Source organism: Alternaria alternata, assembly GCF_001642055.1.
Source record: "Alternaria alternata strain SRC1lrK2f unplaced genomic scaffold CC77scaffold_3, whole genome shotgun sequence".
In the NCBI taxonomy this organism is placed as follows: domain Eukaryota; kingdom Fungi; phylum Ascomycota; class Dothideomycetes; order Pleosporales; family Pleosporaceae; genus Alternaria; species Alternaria alternata.
In genome coordinates this window covers 1,569,988-1,592,280 of record NW_017306192.1, presented here as the reverse complement: position 1 = coordinate 1,592,280, position 22,293 = coordinate 1,569,988, and the positions used below count along the sequence as shown (strand labels likewise).

The 22,293-nt window shown below is 51.0% G+C and overlaps 10 protein-coding genes across 10 annotated transcripts; 6 read left to right on the top strand and 4 right to left on the bottom strand.

The window, feature by feature from the left end:
* Positions 1-963: 963 nt before the first annotated feature.
* Positions 964-2,391, top strand: CC77DRAFT_1028551 (S-adenosyl-L-methionine-dependent methyltransferase; the record flags this gene model as incomplete). Its single annotated transcript, XM_018526453.1, has 5 exons — positions 964-990; positions 1,222-1,345; positions 1,404-1,527; positions 1,586-2,025; positions 2,078-2,391. The coding sequence occupies 5 exons, from the start codon at positions 964-966 to the stop codon at positions 2,389-2,391; spliced, it is 1,029 nt and encodes a 342-aa protein (XP_018390238.1).
* A 1,644-nt stretch (positions 2,392-4,035) lies between these two features.
* Positions 4,036-5,472, top strand: CC77DRAFT_1081957 (FAD/NAD(P)-binding domain-containing protein; the record flags this gene model as incomplete). Its single annotated transcript, XM_018529346.1, has 3 exons — positions 4,036-4,293; positions 4,402-5,055; positions 5,183-5,472. 3 exons carry the CDS (start codon positions 4,036-4,038, stop codon positions 5,351-5,353), a joined length of 1,083 nt encoding a protein of 360 aa, XP_018390237.1. The 3' UTR covers positions 5,354-5,472.
* A 480-nt stretch (positions 5,473-5,952) lies between these two features.
* Positions 5,953-7,548, top strand: CC77DRAFT_1028550 (hypothetical protein; the record flags this gene model as incomplete). Its single annotated transcript, XM_018526452.1, has 1 exon — positions 5,953-7,548. The coding sequence occupies one exon, from the start codon at positions 5,953-5,955 to the stop codon at positions 7,546-7,548; it is 1,596 nt and encodes a 531-aa protein (XP_018390236.1).
* A 129-nt stretch (positions 7,549-7,677) lies between these two features.
* Positions 7,678-8,833, bottom strand: CC77DRAFT_545459 (hypothetical protein). Its single transcript, XM_018532115.1, has 2 exons — positions 8,082-8,833; positions 7,678-8,025 (listed from the first exon to the last, which is right to left on the bottom strand). Exons 1-2 carry the CDS (start codon positions 8,732-8,734, stop codon positions 7,863-7,865), a joined length of 816 nt encoding a protein of 271 aa, XP_018390235.1. The 5' UTR covers positions 8,735-8,833; the 3' UTR covers positions 7,678-7,862.
* A 1,061-nt stretch (positions 8,834-9,894) lies between these two features.
* On the top strand, positions 9,895-10,798 carry CC77DRAFT_927324 (Extradiol aromatic ring-opening dioxygenase; the record flags this gene model as incomplete). The annotated part of the gene is made up of 3 exons (XM_018533988.1): positions 9,895-10,219; positions 10,277-10,478; positions 10,546-10,798. 3 exons carry the CDS (start codon positions 9,895-9,897, stop codon positions 10,796-10,798), a joined length of 780 nt encoding a protein of 259 aa, XP_018390234.1.
* A 63-nt stretch (positions 10,799-10,861) lies between these two features.
* Positions 10,862-13,377, bottom strand: CC77DRAFT_545424 (hypothetical protein). Its single transcript, XM_018532114.1, has 2 exons — positions 11,068-13,377; positions 10,862-11,011 (listed from the first exon to the last, which is right to left on the bottom strand). The coding sequence occupies exons 1-2, from the start codon at positions 13,163-13,165 to the stop codon at positions 10,926-10,928; spliced, it is 2,184 nt and encodes a 727-aa protein (XP_018390233.1). The 5' UTR covers positions 13,166-13,377; the 3' UTR covers positions 10,862-10,925.
* A 1-nt stretch (position 13,378) lies between these two features.
* Positions 13,379-14,931, top strand: CC77DRAFT_545350 (SGNH hydrolase). Its single transcript, XM_018532112.1, has 3 exons — positions 13,379-13,845; positions 13,894-14,500; positions 14,565-14,931. The coding sequence occupies exons 1-3, from the start codon at positions 13,791-13,793 to the stop codon at positions 14,647-14,649; spliced, it is 747 nt and encodes a 248-aa protein (XP_018390232.1). The 5' UTR covers positions 13,379-13,790; the 3' UTR covers positions 14,650-14,931.
* Positions 14,932-16,751, top strand: CC77DRAFT_545351 (hypothetical protein). The gene is made up of 7 exons (XM_018532113.1): positions 14,932-15,468; positions 15,528-15,607; positions 15,658-15,754; positions 15,805-15,932; positions 15,981-16,049; positions 16,104-16,251; positions 16,302-16,751. The coding sequence occupies exons 1-7, from the start codon at positions 15,214-15,216 to the stop codon at positions 16,608-16,610; spliced, it is 1,086 nt and encodes a 361-aa protein (XP_018390231.1). The 5' UTR covers positions 14,932-15,213; the 3' UTR covers positions 16,611-16,751.
* Positions 16,752-17,055: 304 nt separating this feature from the next.
* On the bottom strand, positions 17,056-18,586 carry CC77DRAFT_1091697 (kinase-like protein; the record flags this gene model as incomplete). Its single annotated transcript, XM_018529582.1, has 2 exons — positions 17,196-18,586; positions 17,056-17,104 (listed from the first exon to the last, which is right to left on the bottom strand). The coding sequence occupies exons 1-2, from the start codon at positions 18,188-18,190 to the stop codon at positions 17,056-17,058; spliced, it is 1,044 nt and encodes a 347-aa protein (XP_018390230.1). The 5' UTR covers positions 18,191-18,586.
* Positions 18,587-18,782: 196 nt separating this feature from the next.
* On the bottom strand, positions 18,783-21,082 carry CC77DRAFT_1017149 (hypothetical protein). Its single transcript, XM_018524347.1, has 2 exons — positions 19,928-21,082; positions 18,783-19,877 (listed from the first exon to the last, which is right to left on the bottom strand). The coding sequence occupies exons 1-2, from the start codon at positions 20,782-20,784 to the stop codon at positions 18,956-18,958; spliced, it is 1,779 nt and encodes a 592-aa protein (XP_018390229.1). The 5' UTR covers positions 20,785-21,082; the 3' UTR covers positions 18,783-18,955.
* Positions 21,083-22,293: the final 1,211 nt, after the last annotated feature.

Genomic DNA, 22,293 nt, shown 5'->3' with positions numbered 1-22,293 from the left:
AAAGGTGATAGAGAGTATCTTCAGTAGACGTACTTCCCGTAGTGCAAGGATGTACCCAACGCCTCTTTCAGTAGGCGCTTACATGTATACGAGGTAGGTAAATACCTCACAAAGGTTTCCAGTAGACCTTCCACAGAAGTACAACTAGTGAGCTTCCTTTCTTCTGCAGGTGTTCACACTAAGCATTCTGGTTCGATGAGCTTGCGTACGGATAAGCAATCTACGCAATTAAACCCCGAGCCGCTTGTGTGAATAAGCATTCAACGCCATCGGAGACATTCGGTCGCGGCTCATGTCAACGTATACGGCAACATGGGATGTGCGGCCTACACCTGGCTGTAGATTGTCCTACTATGAAACGTCTGATGCATGTAGCCACGATCATGATACAGCCAATATATACGTACTCTACCTCTGCACCTTGATAGTGGCGTTTCTGCAAGTCAGATTCGCATCCATCTCTTCTTGTCTCTTACTGCAGGATCTGACAAGTTGGCTGACATTCACTGCAACTGCGTAAAAGCCATTTTCGATGTGAATCAGAGCTGTACAAACTTGTGTACACTCTTGCGCATGTTCGGGCTATAGTTCAAGCGCCCTATGCACGTCGCAGAAATAAAAGCGGGAAGTTGAGCACATTGTACGGGATATTTGAAGACGCTTTGCTAAAGTTAGCAAATGCCGACTCTGAACCTGTGAGACTCTGCCCGTGCGAGTCTGACTCTGCTAAGACACATCCACTCACGCCTTCCGCTTGAACTGTCGGCTTCGGCAATAGTAATATCCAAAGCACAACGGAACAGAACTAGAGTAGTAGAAGCAATCCCGCATGGAACTAACGTAAGCTTGCCCATGGCACCTTAATGTGTTCTATAAATGAGAGCCTCGTCCCTTCATCCGTTACCCTTCAGCTCTTCGTGCAACCTACTCTTCGCTTATCCCTTTCCCTTAACTAATCAAATCATGGTGGCCTACACTCTTATGGAACAAGTAAGGCAACTACTGACATCAGCTCATGGCGATGCCCGAAAAATCCTACTTCGTGAATTGCACGAGATGATCGTTGGTTTAGAGACGCCAGAAGAGACTGCAACACGCATGTAAGTGTTTAACCCTGTTGGGAACGTAATACGCGAAACTAAGACTTGCTCCTCACAGAGCTCTTTATGTAAGAGTCGCTCCTCAAGTGCATCCGTTGCCTAGCCACTAATTACCTTTCAGCCCTTACAGTCTTCAGCTGTACGGATCGGCCAAGATTTGAAGATATTTGACACCTTGGCAAAATCTGGTTCAAAGAGCCTCCAAGAGCTGCAGAAAGTGACGAACGCCCATCCGATCACCCTTGGTACGCCTTGTGATGACCTTACGCCTTGTTGAGAAGCAGTGCTAATCGTATATATTAGGGCGTCTACTTAGATACATGGCCTCAGTTGGACTCATCCACGAAACTGGTGTCAACCAATTCGAAGCTAGCAAGAAAAGCCGGAATCTGGCAACTCCAGAAGCTGAGAAGATTGTCACACACTTGTAAGCGACTCAGCCAACCCTCCCTGTACCGATTTTTGGGAATTGACCGCTCTTTCAGCTTCGAGAACTGCGGTCCTCTGTTCCAGGAAATGCCCGCTTTCTTGCGCGCGAACAAATATCAGGATGTTACCGATGGTAAAAACACAGTATTCCAACCAGCTTACAACACCGATTTGGACACGTACACCTGGTTTTCCCAAAACCCACTGCAGATGGGTGCTCTTATCAGCTACATGGCTACGGAGCAAGCCGTCCGGGGGCGCTGGTTGGATGAGTACCCCATTCGACCCCAGACGAAAGACTGGAATCCTGAGTTGCCAGCATTCGTCGATGTTGGTGGGAACGTTGGGCATTACTGCGCGATGTTCAAGAAACGCTTTCCGGATATCCCTGGCCGGATCATCTTGCAAGATTTGCCGGATACCCTTGCCCATTCTTTGAAGACACCTGGTGTTGAAGCTATCGGTCACGACTTCTTCCAGCCTCAGCCCATTAAAGGTATGCGCAAGATGGCTCTTAAACGGGAAAGAATATGCTAAAGCTTATTCAGGTGCCAAGTTTTATCATCTAGGGTGGATTCTCCACAACTGGAACGATGATAAATCGAAGCAGATCCTACACCAGATCAAATCGGCGATGAGTGCTGAATCCGTGATTCTGATCAACGATATGATATTGCCAGAAGCGGCGGTTCCGTCTTTTGCCGCTTCCTTGGATCTGGTGATGTTGGGTGCCTGTGGCGCACGTGAACGAATGAGGAAGGAGTGGGACGAAATACTGGCAGATGTTGGCTTGGTCGTCAAAGACTGTATCGTGTACAATCGTGAACTTTGCCATGGTATCATTGGTGCAACACTGGCTTAGGGGCTGCTCGGGTCATTGAACCACATGTACTCAGCTCCGGAATACAGATTGCCTCTTCTATGTGTACTGCAACGCTAGCTTATTGGTGTCGCCTTATCTTCTACCGAAACGTGTTGAAAGTCAACCTCTGATTGGAGACCATCAGGTCCACTATCATCAGTGTCTGTGCGTTCTAACTATGGGATCAGCATCCTGGACCGGTATTTGAAGGCGGGAGGTCTGTCTTCGCAAGAAGTCGCAGCTGAAGCTGGGGAAAACAACAAATTTTCCACTTCCGGAGCCTTGCAGTTCGCATTTGTTAGTTTGTAAAAGTTCGATTGCTCAATTGTTGCAATCGGATTTTACGACGTAGGAATGAGCGTAAGCTCAAGGAAGCTCTAACAAGACAACCGCTTCTTCACCGAGCACCGCTTGCGTAATGAGACTCTTCGATGGCGCCATGTAGCAAATGGACGGGTCTTTCCAGAATCATGCTGCTGTCAGCGCCGAAAGGATTTTCTGCGTTTGACGTGGTCTGAGGTGTACGCCAATGCGATGACGGTTCAGCGTTCATGTTGGTGTCCATGTAATCATCGAGCTAGATCAGTGATTGGCGCGGAATACCGGGAACAGTTACACAGCTCCCACCTGCAGTCATCTTCTGCTTGACGAGGCGTAATTCCAGTCTTGGGTAGAAGATAAGACATGTAAGACTTATACGGAAACTGCCGTAGTGCCCGAAAGTGCAGATCCTGCAACGGCCCGCATCTGGTGCAGGAACCGCGCGGGTATGTCGCTGACATCCCACCCTGCAGCAACATGATGTGCAGATCCAATATAAGGCCGGTTAAACGGCCGATATCCGGCGCGACAACCTCGCGCTGTCACTATACGGCAGTTGGCATCCCACGCTGCAGGAATGGGTGGCCTAGGCTGACGAACACCAGGAGTACGAGGACTTCCAGCAGCGCTTCCATTGCAATGTAGGCACCTTGCTGCTAAACGCGGTAAATTGTATCGCGCTGGTACCAGGTCCGCTTTGTAAGGCTCGACGTACGAGTTGAACAGGCTGTGCAAGAAACGAGCATGCCGATCAATGTTCGGGTTTTTCTAGGTGCGCAGTCGGAGTGTCAGCAGTACAATGGCCGAGGTTCCCTGAAGATGCATAGCGAGCACGAGTGACAGCAACATTCATCCCCACATGTCGCCTTCAGCTCTGACTGTTGCATGACTGGTGTTTCGCAACGGTCTTTGGATGCAACACTCAACCCAAGCGGAGGGTCGTGTTGAGGACAATCCCAGCTTCAACATGGTTTGCCTGCACATCCTTCAGGTTATGGAAAGCCAATCTATCCATCGGATCAGGCGTTCCGCTTTGAAAAGGCATCATGGGCTGTTTACTCAGATATCTAGGTCATCTGAATAGTTTGGGCGGGGGTGGGTGGAATAGTCTCATCGGGTGAATTGTACTCAGCCGCGCGTGGTAGGTAGAGACGTTCTCTCATGGTCTTTGAGCATATCGCTCATGGACAACAGCCGCTTGAGTACGTTAAAAGGACAGCGTACACACGTCGGCCAGCTTACCATATATTCAATTCAAAGTTCATCCCATCTCATTTCTTGCCGATTGTCCAGCTTTTTGTCACAGCCATTTACCTATTGACTATGTCGACCAAGTCGTACCCTCATGTTCTCGTTGTAGGGGCTGGCATGAGCGGGCTTACGCTCGCACACCAACTCAAGACAGCCAATATATCCTTTTCCATCTTTGAGCGCGACCCAACCAGCGATGCTCGAACTCAGGGCTGGGCACTCTCACTCTTCGGGCCAGCACTGGCAGATCTGGTGGAGTCGATGCCGGAGGAGATGGGCCCCGTTGATCAGACGAGCCATTTGCTTCCCCTGGATCTTCCAGCCCAGTTTGTGTTCTATGATATCACTAGGCCTGGAATGCGTGCCGGGGTCATTAGCGATGAGAGCGGAAAGATCGTACGCGCCAACCGGACGCGGCTTAGGAACTGGCTACTCCAGGGGATTGACGTCAAGTACGGCAAACAACCAGCGAGGATTGAGGAAGCTGACGAAAAGGTGACGGTACATTTTAGCGACGGCACTTCTGAGACGGGCGACTTTCTTGTGGGTGCTGAGGGAACGCGAAGCATGGTCCGGAAGCACATATTGCACGGTCAGGACGTTATGAAGCCACTGGCACTCGGCTCTCTGGTTGGCGAAGTAGCGCTCAGCGGTGACGACTTCAAGCGCCAGCTCGCACTAGCGCACTCGGGATACATAGTCATGAACTCGACACTGGGAAGCGATGACCAGAGTGCTATATTTGGTGCCTTGAACAAGGTCAGCGAAGACGGAAACACAGGATACTATTACTTCATCTTGCTTTGGGTTGACAAGAATGCTCCAAACACCACGGAGGAGAACCCCAACTGGACTGTTGGGGCGACCAAGGAGCAGCTCGCTGCCTTTGCTCGTGAGAAGACGAAGGCGTATCCAAACCACCTCCGGGAGCTTGTTGACAAAGTCCCCATTGAAGGATACAGCAGCCCTGGGTTTCAACTCCAGGGCGTACAAATGACCGCTGAACAACTACCTGCTGGAAAGGTCGTCGTCATTGGCGATGCAGCTCATTCTATGACACCTTGTAAGTCTGCATCACAAATTCACCAACTAGTACGTTTGCTAATGTCTTCGAGTCCGTGGTGAGGCCGGTGTCTGCGCCTTCACGGATGCGCTGAAGCTCGGACGAACCCTTGCCCGTGTGCGAGATACAGCTGCCACGGGTGATGATCTGAAGCAGCTCGTCACGGAGTTCCGTGACGACATGCTCTCACGCGGTAAGTGGGCTATCGAGGTGTCCAATCCCGTCCTGGAGGATTACGGCCGTGTACCCGATTACAAGTTTGGAACCTTCGGAAAGGAAGCCGTGCCACTGCCAGAGGAGGGCGTTTCGGTTGTTGCCGTGCAGTAGGAGGTTCGAGGAGAACGAATGTGTGCGTAAGAGTCTGTCTAGTCACATCTCACCGTATCACCCAGTTCAGATACCTTGATCATCTGATCGGAAGCTTGAAAAGATGAAGTGAGTTCAACCTGCACGTAACGGATTAGTCCTCAGCTCGCCTGAACCGAGCCAATTGTCTGCCCCTCAATATATTAGTGCTTACAAGCTTATCCCACGCGCCCTTTTTCTCTTGTTTTGTTGACATGCATGGTGCGAGCTGGCTTGCATGAACAGCCCCACTCTTTGTGCTACCTGCCGCCTGATTGCCCTGGACCTGGGAAGTTTCCCCTCTAGCTCTCTAATACCTCGTTCTTAACTCCGAAACAAGTGCTTCATGACGATAATCGCACGAAGCTCAAGTTGACGAACACACTTGAAGGAACAATACGAACACGGCTATGGAAACTCACACAATCCGCAGTTTCACAGGCTGTTGGACGTGCCGCCTCCGCCGCAAAAAATGCGACGAGAAGCGCCCCATCTGTGACGTATGCTCGTCTCTCATGATCGCCTGTCACTTCGATCTTGCAAAGCCAGAATGGATGGACGGTGGCGCCAAACAAGAGGAAATGGCCGAGGCACTCAAACTGGAAGTCAAAGAGAATGCTCATCGTCGTCGCAGCGCACCGTTTCTGAGTAGTAGCGAACGCGTGTCGCCCGCAACTGCCATCAATGGAGACTGCGTCATGCTGCCACCCCAGACACCAAGGGCTTCAGCGTCTCCAACGTGCAACTTGCTAGTTGGTAGCGCAGGAACGACTCCTCATTCGTTGGCGAGGTTGCGCCAGAGGGGCCCAGATTGCACGCTCGCGGGCAAGGAGACACGAGAGCGTTTGGCGATCGGACGTTCGGATGCGATCCTCGTCATGTTCTACCTCGAGAATCTGTTCCCGTTCTTGTTCCCTTTCTACCGCCCGTCGCTGCTGCAGGGTGGTCGGACATGGATCCTGGAGATGATGATCAGCAGTCCGGTCGTGAAGCAGGCACTTTTATGCCAGAGCTCTTATTTCCTGTCGCTGGCACAAGGGGCAGCGAATTGGGAGAAGGTTCTCGAGCAGACAAGAGATGCGTTCGAGGTACTGAGATTATCACTTCAGGTGATTAGTGACGCAGGCGTGATGGAGCATTTGCACGGTACGGTACGCATCCTAGCCAGCATTATGCAAGTGCAAAGGTTTGAAGTAGCCGTTCTGAGCTTCAACAACTGCCAGGCACACTTGAACGCCGCACTAGCACTCTTCATGCAGCTTCTCGAGAGCGTCGACGCCATGACACCAGTATGTCCCAGCTCAAGCTTCAATGCAGTCTTGGATCGTCTAAACCCCACCACACTGATCGATCCAGCCGAGATATTTCAAGCCCCCATCGCAGAACAAGCAGCATTTCGCTTCTCTTCTGCCCTCCTTATCCTGGACGACATCATCGCGGCCACCATTCTTCAACAACAGCCTCGCCTATACAGCTATCATCGGAGCCTGCTCTATACACCCAGTAGCTCCGAAGCCGTCATCAACCTCGAGGAAACAGTAGGGTGTCAGAATTGGGCACTCCTCTATGTCGGCGAGATAGCCACCCTCGATGCATGGAAGCAACAATCCCATCGCGCAGGAAGCCTCGACGTTATGGAGCTGGTCCGGCGCGCCACAGCCATAAAGGCTTCTGTTGAAGAATATATTTTGCAGCTTGATAATGACCCCATGAGCCCTTCCAATGAAGGGTCGAGCTTGCTAGAGATGTTCGCTTCGGACTTTGGACATCAACGGAGAACACCAACGCGCCAAACTATCCTCGCGACCCGTGTCTGGGCACACGCAGCACTCTTGTATTTGTTTGTCGTTGTGTCGGGATGGCAGCCGGCGAGCTTGGACGTCCGATATCACGTTGGAAAGATCATCGAGCTACTGACGCAGCAGATTGTGCCGCCAGCGTTGCTGCGCTCCATGGTATGGCCGTTCTGCGTGGCGGGCTGTCTGGCGGCGCCGGAGCAGGAAGCGCAATTGCGGGAAATGGTTCAAGCACTACAACCTCCAAGCGTGTTCGGTACGGTTCGTAAAGCATTGGAAGTTATGGAAAGTGTGTGGTCAAAAAGGCGCGCAGGCGATACGGAAATCAGGGATCTGGCGACGTGTTTCAGGAGTCAAGGAGACTTGGTGTTGTTAGTCTAGGTGATGTCATACTTCATGAACCCACTTGATTGGTCGCCAGGTCTAATCTTCCTTCTTGACAACGAACATACAAACAAAATCTAGAGGCACTCAGAAAAGCTCGTCTCATACACATGCAACACATGTTCAGATCGTTTGATGGTAGCATGAATTATTCTGCTGACTACGAACAATATAATGCGAGCAGTATAATGAACGACTAATGGGACCGACAACCACGTCACCTACGCAACGCCTCGCGTCCGATTTCCGTACCTTGATTCGCTCACTTCAAAGGGAATGATTCCTCACTAGTCAAGAGAGCGGTGTCAATTTCACTTGAAAGAGGCATATCCCTGGCCTTTCACGAAAGTGGCCTGCCATGGCACGCCCTCAGGGTGCTGCGCCAACTGTGGATAGTACTCGCCATGGGCAGGGCCATCGAGTGCCATACCCTTGAACTTGCCATCAGGATGACGTTCATCGGCGTAGAAGAATCTGAATCACGAAACGTCAGTGATAAGACCATACACGCATGTATTCGAGATGATTACCGGTAGCCTTTGGACTTGTACAGCGTGTCAGCAAGACCGACCCAGTACGCGCTTGCAGCCTTGCCGACACCCAAGTTCATCATGGACGGCATGGGGATGATGAGTTCGTTCTGGGCGTTGCCAGTGTAGATGAAGGTCTTCTTAGTATCTTCGGGAAGTGTCTCCCAGGCTGCGAGCGCCTGCTGTGCCGCCACGTACGGGCTGACAACATTGATATTCAAGTCCTTGGTGACAGCCTCGGCAGAGACGGATAGGACAGAGGTTGGGTCCGAAGGAGGAGTCAGGGCGGCAGCGTTGTAGATGACGACGCTTGGGGCAGTGCCAAACTCCGACTTGACGGCAGAGAAGACATCGGGCAGGCTGGAGGGAGACGCAAAGTCGGCTTTAATGGAGAAGTATCCTTCTTCGGTCTCGCTGTTGGTGCCTTTACGGGACGCAAGAGCGACGCTGTAGCCGCTGTTCTTGAAAGCCTGGGCAACAGATGCACCAACGCGAGGACCAGAGCCGAGGATGAGGACCACAGGAGCCATTTTTGTGTATCTGATGTGAGTGGGGTATGATTGTGGAGAGGGTTCTGAGATTGTGCTTGTGGTAGATTTGGACTTGGCTCCGAAACAGAAGAGTTTGGAGACGAAGGAAGAGATGGGTGACATGTACGTGAAGATGCCGACGCGCAGTGTCTTTATATCAGAAGAGTCTTCAGTTTCTGCCTTCTTTTCGGAGCCAGAACGAGGGTATGATACTAGTTGGAAAGTGCGCTCGGGACACGCGAGTCAAGCAAAGGCATGGCGAGCAGAGATGGCTTCCGTTTGCAGTCAATGTGCTTTTGCCGTTGTCACGTTGTCTAGGATTCAGCATGGTTGTGCCTTCATGCTGTCGTACGAGTCGAAGAGATGCTGGGCGGCAAAACGCGGGGGACACTGGGTGCCGTAGTGGTGGGATCGACCGCGCGCGGAAACCACGATGCGAACCAATATTGGAGTCTCCTTCAGTGTCAGAAGCTCTATTGTAAAAGACCCACAAGCCGCGCGGGTGAGCCTGGAAAGATTAAGCAGCAGCCAAGAGTCGGCGCCCAGGCATGGTCGATAGGATGCCCAGTGCAGGCCGCGCGGTAGGGAAACACACCTCATTAGGCAGAAGTTCGCAACCCGCGCGACCCAGTTTGGCGGGTATGAGTAAGTTGTGCAGTGATTCAAGCAGGGTGCGTCGCAATCATGCATGCTGCACGTGAAGATACTTACATAAGCCGCGCGGTTGTGACGGGGGTCGAAGGTAAATGTCTGTCGTCTAGCCGAAATGGGAAAGCCCTTACAGCGACCGCGCGGTTGGACCAGCATTTTGTACTCGGTCTTTCATACAAAACGCACGAGACGACATTGAGTATATCGGAAGCGGCAGGACATACGACCCCGAATGCTGCTGCTGCCTGTAAGAACCAGGTGCATTCACCTGCAAACATTGTTGTCTTTCCAGTTGTCCAATGTCGTCGATATTGGCAGCTAGTACCCACTCGATCATAGTCTCGGCGATGCCCCTACTCTACTGCCAGTTCATTGCCTAGTCCCAATCATTTTTGTTCTGCGACGTTTGGTAGCTCAGCATTGCCTAGCAAGACATGCCCTTGGCGCTGTCGCCCATATACTTGACCATCCTCATAGTGAGCCTCTGCATCCCGTTCCTCTGCGAAAGTGCTACCAAAATCACCATCGCCATCCAAGAAAGTCCTCCCAAGACACTCAAGATGTCCAATACTACGACCACCCCATCTTCACGGATGCCAGTCTACTTCCTGAGCATCGGCGGACCCAACTTTATGGAAAACACGCAGCATCCTGCCTACGCGAAGTTGGGCGAGGTTGGTAGAGAGATTACGACCAAAGTCAAGCCTAAAGCGATCGTCGTCTTCTCTGCACACTGGCAAGATAGCCCAAATCGTATCCAGATCAACGCCGCAGAGGACACTGATATCATCTATGATTTCTTCGGGTTTCCACCTCACTACTACGAGTACAAGTTTCCGAACAAAGGCAGTCCTGAACTTGCGAACAAGGTTATCGAAAAGCTAGGCAGCGCCGGCATCGAGGTGCAGAAGGTGAAGCGAGGGCTTGATCATGGAGTATGGGCAGGCTTTGTTGTCGGTATGATTGCCTTGTTGTAATTGGTGGGGTTGTTTCCATTCTAACGTGTTGCTACAGCCTTCGATCCCAATAAGAACCCTCTGAACGTGCCGATCGTCCAAGTCTCCCTCTTTGACAACGAGGATATCGGTCGCCACTATCGCATGGGCGAGGCGCTCCAGAGTCTCCGCGACGAAGGCATACTGATCGTAGGTGCTGGAATGGCAGTTCACAACCTACAGGATTACCGGAAGTCTCGAGGATCGGGTAAAAATATGCCGTAGGTCATTTCTGTGCACATTTAACTGATTGAATCGTCGTTGGGAGACTTGACTAATCCCTTGCAGTTACTCCTCCACCTTCGATGATGCACTCAAGAACGCCGTGACTTCCAATCCAGAAGAACGCAAGGAGAATCTGCTGGACCTTATGAAGCGCAGTGATGGAAGACAAGCGCATCCAACGCTCGACCATATCCTGCCCATGTATGTCGCTGCTGGTGCGGCAGGTGAGAGCTCTGGTGAACAGCTCTGGACGATGCCTGAGGTGAGTCTGAGCTGGGCGCAATACCGGTTTGGTGAACTTCCGACTACAGCGTGACTGCACGGTAATGGCTATGACATGGGTGGGTACACTCATGTAGAGCAAACGAACAGATGGAATGGATGCTGCATGATCATGTAATGGGGGAACCGAATGAACTGAGGTCAGCTCGAGATCACTTATCTTAGACTAGTGTGATCTTCTTCCAGACTCGCATCCATCTTTTGTACCATGAACGAGCCAAAGCTTCACCGTTCATATATCCGTGAACTGCATCATGCCATGTTAGCCAGACTTCCTCGAGATACGCTATCTCAGAAACTCACTGTAGGCTTCGCCAACGACGCCGAACATATCTTCCCGTGGTCGAAGTGTTATCGGAAAATTGCAGCCAGAGATGATAAAGACCACATCGTGAGGCTGAGCGTCTACTGGTCCGATCCCAATATGCCCATTCCTTGTTATGAAAAGCCGACGTTGCCGCATCACGTTTCGCATGGTAGGTGCGTACTCGTCATGCCATATTCTTCCTCCACCAGTGAGTGTGGCCATCAGCATGGATGTTTCTTGAGAATCGATGGCGTGCTCTCTTCTGGTCAACTCCCTCCGTCGTCTCCTGCTAGATATGAACTTCGATCGGAGAATGAACTCACAAATCTGATCCATGAATTCATCGTTGCTCGTCGCAGTGATGTCTGCATCGCAAACTTCCGCAATACTGTCCCACTTCTTACTCAATACCGTAAGTGCCCTCAGGTCGTCGCTGAACAGAGCGAACGCCTCCGAATTGCCAGCCGCAAGGTATCCATGCCCTTTTAATATGGCCATATCCATGGATCCAGAGTATGCGAGTTTCATCAAGAGTCTGCGGTTGACCAGCAATATTGGCCTTCCCGTGGTAGCCTCGCTTCGCCAATCCGGCACCCACGATGGTAATTCGGCGTTACTATTGACACCGCTTGCCGCAAGTAGGATGTCCATTCGACCCTCCTTGATTATGATCTCTCGCGCAATCTCTCGATACACCTGTTCCATCGACTTCCGATAGTCTGGTGCCATGGTGGAATACCCATCTTTGGTTTCACCAACCAGACCCAATACAGCAAACACCTTATCCCTTGGATCCGTCGATGCGCGATCCCAGATGTTCCAGAGCAGTGACGATAGCGTACTGCCATTGACTCTAGCTTTAGCAAGATGTATCGCTAACGTATACCGCCGCCGCAAGGTCTCCCATTGCGACTGCCTTCCCGTGCCTTTTACATGGTCCCCCATATCGTCCCATCCCTCAGCATAGTCCATGGCCTTCTGAAAATTCTTCCACTTGAGCTTCGTAGGACCACAGTAAAGCACTGCGTTTGAAGCACACCATACCTCCTGTACGATCCAGGTCCGGCCCCACCAAGGGCGCGCAAGTAGTTCATCGACAGCCTGCCAGTGAGAATCCCATTCCTTCTTGAAGTAATCTTCGTGAGGATTGCCGAACACGTTATATAGTATAGGATAACCTGTGATGGTGAAATTATTCTTCGTAGCTTCCATAGCAGTGTGTGCGTCTACGAACTCAGACCACCTTTTCCGGCTCCATCGAGCGTCCTTATACTCTGAATATCGCCATCTGAGTGACGTCCAGAGCGACTTCAGGTATGTTTTAAGCCTTTTCCATTGTATAAAATCATTAAATCGGTTTCCACCATCACACAAGGCTCTGGTAGAGTGCGATGACAGTGGCCTACTGTTAGCTTCGCGACCCAAGGAAGCGGCATACGAGTTGACCGAATCCTCGTCTCCGGCAATCGCTCTATTGTTTGGTTCAAAACTCGAACACACATTCTCTTCTGGTACATCCACTTGCCCAACGCTATGATCTGAAGCCGAAGGAAGACTCCAAGGTGACCGATCCGGTCCAGGACCCAGTTCTGAGCTCGTATCACTAGCTACCCTGACACCGTTTCTCTGGATGTTCCGATCCTCATTTCTCTTAGCAGTGGCCATTATCTTCAAGAATGCCATGGCCTGTTCGCTCGATTCTGTTGCTGGCCCGATCCAAATTATCACGCGCGCTGCGTTGCGGTATATTTGCCTCATGATAGCGACTTGACTATTTCGCTCAGAAGTGTTGGCCTGATCGATGCAAATGGCATCAATCCAGAGCTTGCACCCTTGCGACCTGTACCTGAGATGCTCAAGCGCGACATACAAAGTAGAGCTGACCAGGAATGATGAGCCATTGACCGTAATGAATCGACCACAATCATCATGTCCCCACGCATACGACAAACACTCGTATTTGTGATCGGAGTTGAAGTCGACCTGCTCGAGCTCAAGTTCTATCGCCGACTCTTGCTCGCTATGAAGGATTGTGATGAGGCGGATCTGGTTGGACCCAGCCAAGCTCTGGTACTGGAAAGGCGGAAGCTCCATGGCTTCCTTGGGTACACCACGGGCTAAATGGAATGGCTCTTGGGAGCTTCAATGCTGTGGCGTGCAGCGCACGGTCGGCGTGCGAGATAATGAGGCTAGGAATTCCAGGCGCTATTGACAGGTGCACAGTTCCGCAATTACTTGAGCTAACCCCAGCGGCGTTAGCATGCGGGGAGGTTTAGGGTCAAACATCAATGGCCAAATTGCTCTCCACATCGCAACATTAAGGTAAGCAACCGAGGCTAAAGAGAGCACCAAAGAATGGTAGAAAGAAGTCCGGAAGATCTCAGACCAATTGACACCATTCGACGATGCTGATGAGCAGCTTCTCACGCGCTGAAGTCGACTTGTCGCCTATCGTCCGGATGGGATGACGTCATTTTTGTCAGATCTTAGCCGTACTTTTGCCTACGGAGAATTCATATCATCAAGATGTGTCGCAGATTGATGGAACTTAGGGTGCGCTAGTTTCTCGGCTTCATCAAACTGACGGAGGAATTCGAAACATGTGTGCCCTTTGGGGGAGGGGACGCATGTATATTGGCGAGATGGTTTAGATGAAAAGGACGCTCTACCTACCTCTGTCGCTTTCGCGCTTTCGACAAGACCTCGATATCTGATCATCATGCTGTCAAACATCATGAACCGGTTGGCTTTGCCGTTGGCCATCTTCGCATTCTGTAAGTATGCCACATGTATCACGAACACACACAGCTGATGCGCTGTAGTCTTGTCTTTTGCCAATGGTCTTCCCCATGAAGCACGCGACGCGCTCGTTGCGCGGAAGACGACCAGCCTCCGCATCTTGCCTCTAGGTGACTCAATCACCTGGGGTTTTATGAATGGCGCTGGTACGAACGGATATCGTCAGCAACTGCTCAATGACTTGAAGGCCTCTGGCAACACCGTCGACTTCGTCGGCACGCAACAGTCTGGAACGATGGCCGATAAAGACAACCAAGGCTTCCCCGGATACACGATCTCACAGATCCGCGGTGTTGTTGCCGGCGGTCTTGCATTCAAGCCAAACGTCGTCTTGCTCCATGCCGGCACCAACGACCTGAACCGTGGAAACCCTGCTTCGGAACCTGATGCTGATGCGCCGAGACGACTTGGACTTTTGATCGATGATGTTTTGAAGGCAGTTCCGAATGCGGTTGTTATCGTGGCTAAGATTATCCCGTCAAAGCAGTCTGGTCTTAATGCGACGATCAAGACCTTCAACAATGCGTTGCCTGCTATCGTTGCTGCCAGAGTCAGCAAGGGATCAAAGGTTTCGATTGTCGATATGAATGTACTCAACTCAAACAGCGAGCTGAGCGATAACTTGCATCCGTAAGCAACGAATCCTACCCGCGTAATAGTCTACGTGAAAATGATCAGCTAATCAGTTTGACAGGAACGCTGCGGGCTACTCGCGGATGGGCGACATCTGGAATGCTGGAATCAAGGCTGTTGCAGACTCAATCCCTGCACCTGCTTAGCTCTACTCGTTTTTGGACTCATGAGGCTGGTATGTCAGCGTATGACGGCAATGGTAGAGTAGGACGCGAAGTGCAGTTCAATTCATGCCTCATTCCATCACTCCGGCCTTTCTGATGACCCCATTTCCATCCATATCTTCTCATTTACAATATGCCCCAGCTTCCCCACGACGCTACGTCGATCCCCGTGCTCCGGTACCACCTGTCGTGCGAAACGTCGGTCGGGTTGGTCAAGCAATCTCAAGCCTTTAGCCGAATGCGGGATCAGCAAATTAGTTCCGCAACTGCCGACATTACCTTCATGCCACGAGGGCGTACACAGTAGGTTAAGTTGTGGTAACCCCAATATGTATCCTTTGGTAAAGATGGGGTCGGCAGTTGTATAGCAAACGTCGAAGGTGAGATGGATGGCAAACATTCCACGTCTGGATCACATCGGGCTCGTGTGAACACCGCATAGAAAATCTCTCGAAGTACTTTATCTGCCATTGCATCTTCCTTGCATCCTTCCGTACTTCTTCAATCCGTCTCTGCATCCTCCAGTGAATCAACCTCTCAGTCGTCATGCTTCTCTCGACTCTCTTTTTCGCCGCCCTCACGCAGGCTATGCCTCAAGGCTTTGGCGGCCAGGGCTTCACTATGTTGCGTTTTGGCTGCGCTCAGAATGTCATCGATCGGATCGATCCCCTCGTAAACCCTGGCCAAGCTCCTTCACCACATATGCATCAGGTGGTTGGAGGAAACGCTTTCAACATCACAATGCAATCAACCGATATCTCCAAGCTGGCGACTTGCACTACATGCGGGTACTCTGAGGATGTAAGTCAAGACGGGAAGATGTATGCGTGGGGCATAATGGCTGACAGAGTGGATGACAGCTTTCCAACTACTGGACCGCGAACGTGTACTTCAAGGCACGTAACGGAACCTACAAGCGTGTGCCTCAAATTCCTAACAGGTAAGTATTTCGATCAACAGTCAGTCGTTCTTTGTACTGATATGATATAGGGATTTGTTCAACGACAAATACACCGGCAAGACTACTGGAGGCTTCGTCGTTTACTACGTCTCTGGTGGCAAGGGCCAAGTCACAGCCTTCAAACCCGTAAGTAAGGTAGATATGTATGCAGCTCTGTTGTTTAACCCAGCATATAGGGCTTCCGTATGCTCGTGGGTGATGCCACCAACCGCAAGTCCAAGAATTTGAAGTCTCAGACCTGCTTTCGTTGCTACAACGCGCCTAACTTTGGCGGTGACAATGCTGCACCTTGCCAGGATGCTAAGTGAGGATTCACGTTTCATTATACTCAATTACATGCTAACATATCAAGGCTTGACACAGAAGGCTTCCCTACAACACCTTGCCCAGGTGGCATACGCAGCAACATTCTTTACCCAACGTAAGTAACCTCTCTCGCAGCACCCACCCTTGTATGTCACTGACTCATCGATAGGTGCTGGGATGGAAAGAATCTCGACTCGCCGGACCACAAGTCTCATGTCGCATACCCCAGCAATGGCCCAGCTCTCTTCTCTGGTACTGGTACTGGTGGCGCATGCCCTTCAACACACCCGGTGAAGATCCCGCAGGTCATGCTCGAGGTAAGTTCCAAGACTTTCTCACTATTACACCAAAGCTGACTTCGTTGTAGATCGTCTGGGACACCAGCAAATTCAACAACAAAGTTGAGTGGCCCGCCGATGGCTCGCAGCCTTTCGTCCTTTCTACTGGAGACAACACCGGATATGGACAGCATGGAGACTACGTCTTCGGCTGGAAGGATGACTCGCTTCAGAAGGCTATGGATGACGCTAAGGGCTGCATGGGTGCCAACTGTGGTAGCTTGAAGACACAGCAGCCTGCTGATGGCAACAAATGTGTTGTACCCAACCGTGTGCATGAGGAACATGACGGCTGGCTGACTGCTCTTCCGGGTATGGAGGATATGCCGATGATCTAGAGTGCTAGAGCTAGAGTCGATGATCATCAAGCTGTTCTGTTGGCGGGTTGAAGAAAGAATTCTCTATGTGACATTCGACGTTCAATGTCAGATTCCTCCGGTGTGTCGAACATGCCGAGTAAGGCCGACAGGCGACTAGTCAGTATGGATCTTGTAGGGATTGGGTAAAGGCTAGGTAGATTCTGAATGAACATCCTGTATCAACGCAGGATCTTGTACCAGCCTGTGGTTTTGGGAGTCTGGATGTTGACACCCGTCTTACTGCCGCGCAAGCGACCTTGCTAGATAGTAGTGGGTAGCAGACGGAGAAATTTGTTACTATCAACTGAAGTAGAAGATTTACAACATTCTAGACATAGGTCGCAACGTCTGTTGAAATTTTCATCAGTAAGGATAAGATTGGCGATTGCGCACGCAGAGAACCTCGAGTTCGGGTCTCTCAACATCATTTTTGGAATCGTTGCTCGAAATAGCGTAGAAATTCGAAGTCGACGCTGCGCGCAATAATGTGGTGGCGCGTAGATATCAGGCAACAGTAAGCCATCCGGGTCAGACTGCACAACTTCATGGTAAGGCCCTTCATACATCTGGTCGTGCTCGGCGTCGTTCGCCAGGGCCAAGTAGATCTCGACAAATACACATCCTAGAGAAAAGACATCCGATTTTGAATTTCGACTTCCGCACTCAATGACCTCAGGTGCACAGTATCGCCTAGTCATGCCCTGTGGGTATCCCGTAGTTGTACTTCGGCCGGCGTCTCCGAAGTCGTACGAAGAACCAAAATCTGTATACATAACGTGCCCTCGATGAATCAATATGTTCTGTGGCTTGATGTCTTTGTGTCGGATGGTCTGCTTGTGAATGAAGGCTAGGGCTGAAGCTAAACAGTAGGGAGCTTTGCGCAGGATATTATTCTGAACAAGGTTTTCGTCGTTGGTATAACCTTTGTGCCAGGAAAAGCCTTGGTCACGGTAGTTTTGTAAAAACCCCGCTAGGTCTCCTCCATCAGCGACCGGGTCAAGAATGATGGTAAGCTCTCTTCTTTCGATATAAGTGGCATGCACTTGGACAACATGGTGATGTGCAGCTAAGCGTCGCATGATCTCGACTTCGTTGAGAAGTTTGCGTTTTGCCTCTTGCACATTGCGAGAATAGACTCTGGTGATCTTCCGTGCATACACCGAGCCCGTATCGAGATCGCGGACCATCTCAACGCTTGCGCTTCCGCCATGACCAAGCATTCGAACATGTTGATATTGTGGTGCATTGCTGCATTGATCGTCTTTCTCGGTATGTTCAGGCTGATTCCCACCATTCGTAAGAGTAGGCAGTGATGTAGCTGGGTCGAGATGGAGTAGAGTTTCACCTTCAGATGGATTTTCCGTGTTGCTACGGTCTCGTTCTTCCGGTGCGTCCTGCTCGCGCTCAACGCTTCCCCCAGATGAGGCTGTGATCGTCGGGGGTGCTGCTCCAAAGCCCCGATAAACGCCATAGTGTATCGACCCTGAGGAGCGATGTTCGCTGTAAGGGTCGAATGATTTTCGCAGGACCGGTTCACGTTGTCGTGGCGGCAACCCCATGATCCAACGACTAGATAGGCTTTCCTGTCCCCTCCAATAATTCGTTTGCGCCGAACAAAAGGATGTAGGAATAATATCGTTCAACACATCTGTTGCAATGTGAAATAATGGAGATAAGGACCTGTACCAGAGGGAAAGAAAGCGGTGTGTTGCAACACGACATGCGAGGGCTGAGTCCGTCCCCTTGCCAGGTCATCTTACCTAGGTATGCACGCGACAGTGGACAAGTGATTGGCTTGCATGGAACGGACCATGCTGCTTCGCCCCCTTGCAGCCTTACAGGCTCCGAGATGGACACCGAACTTGATGTGCAGCATATCGGGAAATAGATGCGTAATCTAAAGAAGCAGATAGGTTTGCGGTTTATATACGTGGCCATTTAAGCTGGAAGAGATAATCATTGCATACAACATCGCGACGCGACGAGCTCACGCAACCACATTGGACAAATAATGACCGCCAAGGATCTAACCTAGCTAAGCTAAGATGGGTCAGCTCGCGTGTAGTACTCAGATGGAGGATAGCTTGATATGCTGATCCAATAGCATCGTAGGTCATTCATGAAGCAATTACTGAGAATTATCCATTGGCGAACGCATGGATGCAAGCAATTGATTCAGTAATATACGGTGAATTATCACCGCGATATGTAGCTCTTGCAAAAGCTAAATCTAACGCTCAATCAAAACATCGCTCTAAGGGGTATCGACTGAATCTACACAAATACTAGTAACCTCTTTTCTTTATACGCGCAACTCATTTTTCCTACCTCCTAAAACTCCATCCTCTCTTGCGCGCACCAGCATCAGTTTGAGACCTCTCCAACGTAGGCATACCTGTCCCCTGACCCTCACGCCTGGTAAATGTCCTCGCGCGACTCCATGCCCTACCCCTCATACTCTCTCCACCATCAGCCAACTCCCTTTCCCTCTGCCTCCTCTGCTGTTCTTCCGCACTTTGTTGTTTCCACCCACCTTCGGTCCTATCCTCTTGCTTCTCTGGCCACAGTATTTGACGGATGACGACAGCGCGAACGTTCATGTAGATGACGAAGAACCACATGGCAATGAGTGCGATAGTCATTGCACAGCCGATGTATTCGATGGGCTTGTTGCCGTTGAGGGCGCGAGCGATGGCGAAGGTGGATGTCGTGAGTGCGGTGTTAGGGAAGATGAAGGAGTACCATGTCATGGCGAAGTCCATCTTTCCGCGCCTGGCACATGAGTAATGCGCGCCGACACTTACGAAGAAGAACCATAGTGCTAGACCCCAGAGCCAGAGGCCCATGTAATTTGCACATATCATGCCGACTTTGCCAGCGAGCTCGCCATTGCCCTCGCCCATGAAGTCGCTGGGTACGGTCTTTGGAAGCTCTTGGCCCATCATGACAACTCCGGCGATGGTGAATCCAGAAGGACCGACACTGATGAACATACCCGGGCGGAGGGATTCTTTAGGAAGCTTCTGTGTCATCAGACGGTAAATGAAGGCAGCGTAAATCATGAGCGACACAAGGAAGCCGATGCCTTGGATGACATATCCGGTCAAGATGATGGTGAGTGATATTGTTGGATCCTCAACCTTGGGTGCGAGGTTACCGGCATGAGGTCCGATGATGAGCAAAGGATATGCTGGGAAGATCCAAATGGGCGTCATCTGAGAGATGGTGAAAGTTGTGGTTGACCACCTAGAGTTGTTAGCATAGCGTTCATTGGAGAATTGATTAGAGAAACGAACATGAGCAGGTAGATGCCAATAGAGAAGCAAACAGCAAGGCCGCAGTCCATCCAAAACAACACAATCATGCATCGCTCCAACCACTCTCCCACCCCAGCCATGTCAACTCCATATTGACTGACATTGATCAAGATGATACCAAAGCTGACCATGGCCGCAGGGATGAAGAGCGATTCGGTAGGATGTAAAAACGAAGCCTTGAACGTTCGTGGGTAGAAGTAGAATCGGCAAGAGATCATCGCGACATTGAACAGAAACAGGACTATGTTGAAGATGAAGAAGATACAACCGAGCGCGTAGAGGCCGTGGAAGCGGAAAGGCACGGTGTACAGAACGTTAGCAATGCCTCCGGTAGCCATGGTAAGGCAGAACCAGGTCCAGGTGAAATGCCGTATGCGCTCCTTGAAGCTGAGCGTCTTCCTATCCTCCGGCACGTCTGCTCCACGAGCGCTGTGTTTTGTGCTCCTGCTAGTGACAGCCGTCAATGCCCTCGGGTTCTGGCGAACGGAATCATCGGTCTTCTCTGTGGAAGTCGTGTCGGTCCTCTCATTGGCGTCCCCATGGTACTCCTCTTCCTCCTCTTCCCGCTGAATCTGCTTCTGAACATCGTTTGCAAGGCCTTCAGGTTCATCGCGGCTCAGGGGCGATGCCAATGCGAGGTTGGGGTCATCGAACGGGTTCTGAAATGACGGATCCGCAAACGGCGTCGCGACATTCGGGTGACTGCGCCATTGCAGCCTCTCCTCTGCACTCGACACTGAGGCGGTAGAGGAACTTGATGCGGGCCGTTGAACGTTGGAAAAAGGTGGGAAGCTGTCATTAGTTGGCAAGCGGAGGTTCTGAGCGTTGCGGCTCATGATGCCAAGTCAGGCCGCAGCGGTACAAGCGGGCCCGCGGGGCGAGCGAATGTCTTGGAAATTGTGGTTCAGCAACAACCCAATGATGTCACTCTCCTATCGTCCTATCGTCGCCTCTGCAGAGCTAATCGGAGCCTTTGTTTTGACGCGAAACAGAAAGAGAAGACTGTAGAAGAACCTCAAGTGAAGACCTGAAACAAAACTTCGGCGATACCCAACCCTATGTATCTGCACGCCTTCCCATTGAAGCACCGCTACAACAGTTTTTGACCAGCCCCCACCCCGTCGATCTGCCGCACTTCCAGTCGCAACAAACCAGAAGCCAGCAAAGTTGCGTAGTCATGGCCATAGCGGGCACACCATCTCGGCTATCTAGCCGGCCCCCTTGAAATGCCTCTGTTTAGCGGGAACTCGGAACATAATCCAAGAGCAAACCCTCGAGTTTCAGACTGCTATCTGCAGGTTACCGTCACCGTCTTTGATCGCGTAACAAGGGTCAACATCCATGTCGCTCCCATCACTGGCGGGAATAGCATCTTCGTGATAGCGAGCGGACTGCTTGTGGACTCTCGGAGATTCTGTCAGTACAGTAAGACAGGGCCAGCACGGCCGAGAACCAGGCCGTATCTAGATACCCAACGTCTATTCAAAACACCAACAGCCCAATACAAGGAGATATGCAGGCCCAATCCAACTCAAGTTCGTATGTTCCAATGTTGATGTATGCGATATTGTCCGGGCACGGTAACCAAGCACACGAGCAAACCACTCAAGGCCCACGCAAGCCGCGCTATGCCAGCATTGCTACAGGATCATATTTTCCGCGTAGGCTATCGCAACTACGGCGGTTAATACGGATGATGAGTACATCACGACACGCTCATCTTGTCATGTGCGCGGATTAGATCTGGCACGAACGGCATCTTCGATCGCAAAAGAGAACGCGGAGACCCTTGACCCACTTGGTTCTTCTCGACCCAACGCTATGACGTATGGGTGTATCTTCGACATATCCATAATCCGCGTCTTGGCTTCGACCTCTGTTGGTAGACTACCGTGTTGATGGCCCCAGATTCGACCGCGGTGACTGACGTCCTACGGTGATGTTGATCTTCGAGCGACTGGTTATGTTTGGCGTATGCGATTCGAAACATGCGATACTTTTTCTCTGTGCAACTTCATCCACCGCATAAAGCGGTTCACCCGAAAAACCGAAAAATCTGCGTTGTATCTCTACGGAGAATAATCGGTGCCTTCCTCTTTCGAACAGTTCTCATCAGACGTTAGTCTAGAACACCGTTACCATATAGCTGGTAAATAATCTTCACCGTCTGCCGTCGTTCCGCCTCGGTACTGGCAAGCACGGCAAGAGAAAAGAAACTATCCTATACGCGTCATAGCTGACATGTGCATGCTTTTCTTTTTGGAATACAGATCTTCACTACTTCGTATCACGAACCACGATGCCTGCCAGCTTCGGATAGCACGAAACCCAATATTCTGAATCCT